The 7,413-nt window shown below is 34.9% G+C and overlaps 1 protein-coding gene across 3 annotated transcripts; it reads right to left on the minus strand.

Moving 5' to 3' along the window:
* Positions 1-422: 422 nt before the first annotated feature.
* Positions 423-6,709, minus strand: LOC147393147 (2-oxoglutarate (2OG) and Fe(II)-dependent oxygenase superfamily protein). 3 transcript variants are annotated; one of them, XM_086455312.1, is made up of 4 exons: positions 6,242-6,709; positions 5,450-5,703; positions 3,670-4,026; positions 423-715 (listed from the first exon to the last, which is right to left on the minus strand). In XM_086455312.1, the coding sequence occupies exons 1-4, from the start codon at positions 6,614-6,616 to the stop codon at positions 670-672; spliced, it is 1,032 nt and encodes a 343-aa protein (XP_086311438.1). In that variant the 5' UTR covers positions 6,617-6,709; the 3' UTR covers positions 423-669. The 3 variants fall into 3 exon arrangements, with proteins under 3 accessions (XP_086311438.1, XP_086311440.1, XP_086311439.1); XM_086455314.1 differs by lacking the exon at positions 423-715 and adding an exon at positions 3,439-3,581 and having other exon boundaries at positions 6,242-6,707; XM_086455313.1 differs by lacking the exon at positions 423-715 and having other exon boundaries at positions 3,439-4,026; positions 6,242-6,705.
* Between the last annotated feature and the right edge of the window lie 704 nt (positions 6,710-7,413).

Consider the following 7,413-nt stretch of genomic DNA (forward strand, 5'->3'; position numbering starts at 1 on the left):
GAGAGTAAGTAAACTGGACTATGTTTCCAACAGATCAAGTTCATTAGATAATCCCATTTTTTTCAACCATGTAGTAAACTTTAGTTGAGCATTGATGAGGAAGGTGGTGACACTGAAGCGAACACTGATATGGCCCATTTGGACGATGTAGATGCTGATGCTGAGGGCAGCAAGATGGAGGAGGTTAACAAAATCAATCTTATCTTTAGTTTTCATGTTTGGAGGTTTAGGGACTAATTTGAGACGGCTGGCTTCTTTTTTTAGTTTTAGTTCCAATTTTTAAAGCATGCTTTCTCTCCATATTTTGATTGGTACCACAAGTATTTAGCATATACTCTTCGATTGTGTGTTGTCTGGTTGGAGTGGAGTGGTAATAAGTGACAACTAAGAAAGACCCTACCCCAACATTCTCAGGCTGCCACTGACCAAAATTTCTTTAGTGTTCCCAGTAATCAGGTATAGTGATGGCCATGCCTGGCCGTCACTAAAAGCATAAACAAAATGCAAAAATATATTTTCCAAATTTTTTCCAGAAAATAAGGATAGCAACAGTTGTTTGTTTTGTCAATCACTAAAACTATTTAGCGACGAGTGGCGAGGACCAACCTGTCCGTTGATACACCTTTCAGCGACGGCCCTATCATCCTATAGCAATGGTTCTAGCTGGCGCTATAACTGTTTTCTCTTGTAGTGGATTAGCATTGCTTTAATAAATCTGTAACATTTCATGTTAAGTGAGATCTTCGATACTCTACCTATTTAAGTGTCAAAGAGGCCACCTCTTAAAAAGGAAATAGGTTTAAAATGTGCATAGGAATTAAAATGTGTCATTATTATATTAAAAACTATTATAACTTTGGAGGATGTGTGTGGAATAGTTTCGGTTTGTTATATAAGATCATTAATTCAAGTTCTATTTCACTAAGAATCTTAACAAACACTGTGCACGTACTTCATTAAATGTTTTTAATTTTAAAATTGTGGGGGAGTGTCAAAGAATATATGTTTTTAAAACTAAAAGCAATGGTTGGACCCATTTAACCATCAGTCACTATTTTTCCAATAAAAACGACCCTTGAGTTGAACTATAGTTACTATATATATATATATAGGGAAATGTTCAACAACAAACATTTTGGCAAAACATTTTTCAAAACATGGGTTAGAGGTTTTGGAATGGGCTAATTTTTGGTTAGGATGATCTCTACGGTGAGGAGATCATCATCACCAAAAATCAGCCCATTCCAAAGCTTCTAACCCCAAAATGGATTACAAAAAATGGACGGTCCACGATTTTTCAACTTGTAAACATGGGGCTAGAAGTTTTGGAATTGGCTGATTTTTGGTGAGGATGATCTCTTCACCATAGAGATCATCCTCACCAAAAATCAGCTCATTCCAAAACCTCTAACCCATGTTTTGAAAAATGTTTTGCTAAAATGTTTGTTGTTGAACGGGGCCCATATATATATATATGGAAGCGCTTCAACAGTACTAAAGTTTGCCAAACATTTTTCAAAACATGAGTTAGAAGTTTTGGAATGAGTTGATTTTTTGTGAGGATGATCTATATAATGAGGAGATCATCCTCTCCAAAAATCAGTCCATTTTGAAATTTCTAACCCTAGTTTACAAATTGAAGAATCATGGACTGTCCAATTTTTGTAAATCACTTTTGATGGGGCTAGAAGTTTTGGAATAGGCTGATTTTTGGTGATGATGATATCCTCATTATAGAGATCATCCGCACAAAATATTAGCTCATTCCAAAACTTCTAACCCATGTTTTGAAAAATGTTTGACACCATGTTTGGCAAACTTTAGGGCTGCTGAACCACTCCCTATATATATATGGATTAGGATCTGTGTATACACATATCTACTCCTATATCTACCATGTGTGTATGTCTTATGTGGGCTAAAAGTTTCTGATTGAACTGACTTTTGGTAAGGATGATCTCTATGACAAAGAGATCATCCCCACCAAAAATCAGCTAATTCTAAAACTTCTAACCCCATATTTATGAGTTGAAGAATCGTAGACCGTCCATTTTTTGTAAATCACTTTTGACGAGGTTAAAAATTTCTGATTGAGCTGATTTTTAGTGAGGATGATCTCTATGGTGAGAATGATCTCCTCATCATAGAGATCATCCTCACCAAAAATCAGCTCAATCCGAAACTTTTAGCCACTAGGACAAAACACGTTGTAGGTACATAAGTAGATACATGTGTACACAGAACCCGACCCTATATATATATAGGGTCTCATTCGGCACCCAACCATTTACCCAACAATTTGCCAAACATGTTTTGTCCTACAAGGGTTAGAAGTTTTGGAATAGGCTGATTTTTGGTGAGGATGATCTCTATGGTGAGGAGATTATCCTCACCAAAAATCAGACCATTCCAAAACTTCTAACCCCATCACAAATGATTTATAAAAAATGGATGGTCCACGATTTTTCAACTTGTAAACATGGGGTTAGAAGTTTTGGAATGGGCTGATTTTTGGTGAGGATGATTTTCTAACCGTAGAGATCATCCTCACCAAAAATCAGCCCATTCCAAAACTTCTAACCCATGTAGGACAAATCATGTTGGGCAAATGGTTGGGTGCTGAATATTTCCCATATTTATATATTTATTTGATGAGTAAGCTTTGAGGTTGATGTAACCCCACCCTATATTAATTCTTTCAAAATTACATGATGCATCTCTTTCAATAAGAGATTTTAGATTCAAAGGAATACAATCAACCTCTATTCTACATATCCCAACATTGGAATTGAATCCCATTTTTGAAAGTAAGACAGCACATTGATTAGTTTCCCCGTGATTCGACAAATCCCATAGTTAGTATTTGTTCTGAAGGATGTACAAGGCTTCAAGCACCCTTTTCTCTATATGTTTTAATATTTATCATTGATTGAATCATTGGAGTTTAATGAACATTTAAAAGGTGTCTTAAACACTTCTTCAACTCTTTTTGAAGGGGACTGATTTCACAAATTTTTCTTTCATTCAATTGGGAAATCCTTGTTTCTATCTTCCATGGTTTCATTGTTCTGTCTAAGTGGTTTTTATTTTAAGACTTGTGTTTAGGGAAGTTTGAATATATTCAACTAATCTATCATAAGCTTTAAAACAAAAATCCTTTATACCATGGAACCAACTTTGCCGGTAACCTGTAGTTGTAGATGACTTTCATGTTGAGGGAAAATATTAGTTAAAGACACCCATATTTCTTGTGCGTCAGATTGTTCTTCTAAATATTTCTAATCTCTTTTTCTCACTGTTTCCAAATACCTCCAACATCAGAGGCTCCACATTCGTTGTAGTATAGATCTTCAATGTTTTCTTGGATCGAGCTTAATTCTTTGGTCAATGGAGCCCATAAAATTTCATGGATTACAAATAGTAAATTCTGACTACACATTTAGGAAGAGTTCACCATTTTGTAATTAAAATGTAGCAAAAATATACCAAGCATGCATATGTACAAGCCAAGAAGGTGAAACTTTGAGGGCATAGCCTCATGCATAAGTTGTTGGGATACAAGCAACTATGAGTTCAATCATCTACAATAAGTATATCATCAGTATGTATATATTTATGAGCAGCTAATTCTTAAAGAAGGATCAAAACAAAAGAAAAAAGAGCAATTACTTGCAGAGTGAAGCCAATATGCGGCGAGGAGGGTTGAATGGACGTCGAGAATGAAGAACAGACAAGTTATCCAACAATAATACATCACCCTTCTGCCAAGGGACGGCTACACATTCCTCGTCTAGCAATCTTAGGCACTCGTAGATGATATCAGCTGGCAATGATGAACCATCCCCAAAGGTTACCGCCTTCACAGGATCATTGCGAGCATCCTTCCAACCTGTATAAGCAGCCACCATGCTATTAAACCAAATCATGCGCCCTCTTGTTTTGTCATATTTAATAGCTGGGATTGGACCCATGACTGTTTTCACTCCATTCTCCATCCATTCTAACTTCATACCTAGTCGAGCAGCCCTATCATAGGTTTTGGAAAGGAGATGAGTAAGAGCTCCACAAATACAAACTTGGTGTTCATTATTGTTAAATCCACCAAACAGATCCATGACTCCTAAGAGATGCATGGTAGCTGTTCGGCATGGTGTTAGAGATTGAGCTTGGAAAAACTAGATATTAAGCACATCAACCTTTCTATACGTTAGATACTTTACTCATAAAAATAAATAATTTAATAAATAAATAATCTTTAATATTTTATTTTTTATTTTTTGCTTATCATGGGTATTCCCACTCTTCAGGTGAGACTAATTGATGTAGGGTAAAACACACAAACCTAGAGTTTCTGTTAAAAATTTGATTCTAAGATGAAATCCCAATAATTAAGAGTAATGAAGAATCCCTATGTCGAGCAAAACAGACTAGAAACTTCAGTATAGATTTGAGATTGATGGAAATCATTCGCAAACACTAAAATTAAGAATCAATATAGGGTTCTCATGCTCAAAATAAAAAACACAAAGAAAGTGAAGAAGTCTCTTCTTTTTCTTTTATTAATCAATTCTCAAAAAACTAACTCACTGTTGAATTTGTTTATTGGAACTCCTTATATATGTAATTCCGTCATAACAATTTAGAAACATTCTAAAATACTAAAAATTAACTTCCTAATCTATCTATAACATATTACCAACCTTCTAATACTATTAGAACTCAATTTGGACACCTAAAAGGACTTCTAATGGTAACCTAATGAATAAAAAAAAATTTAAATTATAAAATATAAAATAAAACAGAAACTAGTTATGAAAAAAAACTTTCTAAAATTGAAATAGAAACTAACAAGGACAACTTAAGCAACTTAAAAAAAAAAAACTAAATAAAAGAAAGAGTCCCAAGAGAAGTTGGACTAGGTCTTATAGACCAGTCAAAGATTGGATCGAATTGACTCGATCAAATAAATTTGATTCAGTCAATGTTGTTGATTTCTTCCTTCAACGTTTCTTAACTTGATCATAAGCATTGAGATAAGTTCGGTAAGCCTATCTACACCACTAATCCCATGGAAAATCCTGTGTGCAACTAGTTGAGTAGAGGCTCAACCAGACCCTAGAGGGTGGCCCCAAAGAATTCATTGTTTTGGGGTGTTTCGAACACTTGACCTACCATTCCTGAGGAGCTTATCAAGATTCAGCTTGCCACTAGGCCAACAACTTGGGGTCTAATAGATAAATAGTCCACACATTAGACGATGATGTTAAAAGGACATACTATTGTTGTGAGAGCCATCATCCCAGTAGGACCCTACATCAACCAACATCGGTAGCCAAAGAGGCCATCAACTCAGATTGCTCAATTGGTAGGTGACCTCTTTACAATAACATTATAGATCTCACAACATGATAACACCAACAGAAACTGCATCAAAAGTGAGTTACCAAACCTTTCTTCGGCCACACTTTTATCCTTAGTTAAGAAGGTCGATTGCCACCCACGACCAATTGGGGAAGAAGGATCATCACCAGCCCCCAAAATCCGCGTATAGATCAAACCATGCTCCTCCAATTTTTCTACAAACTCCGGGAATCTGTCTTTCATCCTCTCATAGATGATATGGCTAAGAACTATGGGAGTTTCTCCTCCACTTACCGGTTCTTCCTCACAAAAGAAAAACAGCTTCGAAGGAAATTCGGGAACCTGTCACAAATACTCAATGAGCATTAAACAAAATTAAAAGTTAAAATAAAATATGTAGAATGTCTTTACTTTGCCACATGATTTCTCACTACCATCACGAAAAGAAAATAATTTATTTTCTATTTTTATTTTTATTTTTTTGGGAGTAAGATGGAAACCAATGAAACAAAACTGACCCATCAATCTCTTACAGATCATTTGACAAGATTTCATTCTTATTTGCTAAATAAATTCAGTTTTGCTTCAATTCACTCTGGTAGTTACACTAAAAACTTTTATTTGTTACTTGATAAGATTTTGCACACCATATGCTTGATAAATTCATTCTACTTTGTAGTAAATAGAAACAATGAAAGTTATGAATTCTGAAATGAAAACAGATCTGGGCAGTAATAAAATTACAAAGTGTTCCATTAGATTCAGATTGAAATTCAAAATTAGCTCAATAAATTCAGTTCAATTCAGCAACTTAGAAAAAATAATTAGAAACTTGTTGACTATTAAAAAAATTAAAAAATTGGAAGCGTAGCAAATTGACCTGAGCCATTTCATGGTGAAATGGAATTTTTTGATCAGAAGGAGACTCATTAGCAGTGAAAACACGACCGAAGACATTGGTTCGAGGAGCGGCTCCACCGACATAAGGCAACTCATCGTACCCGAAGGCTTCAACGACTTCATTGAAGTCGGAAGCTGTGTATACAGGAAATCCCCTAAGAAGAAGTGCTCCACTAGAGTGAAGCAAAGATTCCAACCATTGTTTCTGCTGTGTTATGGTGTGTGTGAGACGAGAGAGATCGAATTGGATAGATGGTTTAGGAGAGATGGCTGAGGGGAAGATGATGCCGTTGTTATAGGTTTTCTGGGAAGGTCCTTGGAATTCAATGAAACCTGAATCTATTCCCCTCGACATTGGCTGTAGTGTGGATGTAAGTGGAAATTGTGAAATTTAGTGATCTTGTAATGGATTGCAATTTGCAAGAGGAGAAAACAACCGAAATTTGTAGAAACTTTGCCTCAATAGAAAAGGGCTGCTGCTATTAGCACCCTAACGTTTCTTCATACACCCCAATTTCTTATATTATTTCTCACACGCCCAAATAAAGATTAAAAAATACTCTTCATTCGTTACTAAGATTGGTTCAAATCATAATCTCACCATTGTAAAACATTATAACACTCAGTTCAAACATGATCAGCACTTGTTTCATGAGCTGAATATGGCAAAATTCTGATTCCTATGCACCGTTCATTTTAATTTTCAAAACATGTTTTCGAGTGAATTCATCACTTTTATCTCATTGGTAAATTATTAGCGAATTCTTTGATTAAGGCCGTGCATAGTATCATGTAAATAATTTGCAAATGCAGAAGCTTTGCACGGCAAATGATTTGTAATGCAAATTATTTATAGTATTTTTTGAATGGCAAATTATTTATTAAAATTTGTGAAGGGTTTAAGAGGTTCATGCAAATAATTTGCACTGTAATTTTTTTTTCAGAATCTAACTAAGTATTTGTAAATTATATTTTAACAAATTATTTGCATTTGCAAATGATTTACTTCGTAATAAACATGACCTAAGTGACGAATTCACTGAAAAAAAAAAAGGTTTTGATAAGAAAAATGAAGAGCATACCAGAACCGGAATTTTGTCATAAGTCATAAGTTGCACAGTCTTTGAAAAAAAAAAATTTCCTTATTTTTAT

Source organism: Akebia trifoliata, chromosome 10, assembly GCF_017979445.1.
Source record: "Akebia trifoliata isolate Shusen 1 chromosome 10, ASM1797944v1, whole genome shotgun sequence".
In the NCBI taxonomy this organism is placed as follows: Eukaryota; Viridiplantae; Streptophyta; class Magnoliopsida; order Ranunculales; family Lardizabalaceae; genus Akebia; species Akebia trifoliata.

Excerpts from the sequence above, each read along its gene's own strand:
- LOC147393147 (XM_086455312.1), bottom strand. The coding sequence starts at position 6,616 with ATGTCGAGGGGAATAGATTCAGGTTTCATTGAATTCCAAGGACCTTCC. Across the intron at positions 5,704-6,241 it reads TTCACCATGAAATGGCTCAG|GTTCCCGAATTTCCTTCGAA; the intron begins GTCAATTTGCTA and ends TATTTGTGACAG. Across the intron at positions 4,027-5,449 it reads AAAAGTGTGGCCGAAGAAAG|GGCTGCTCGACTAGGTATGA; the intron begins GTTTGGTAACTC and ends AACCTATGATAG.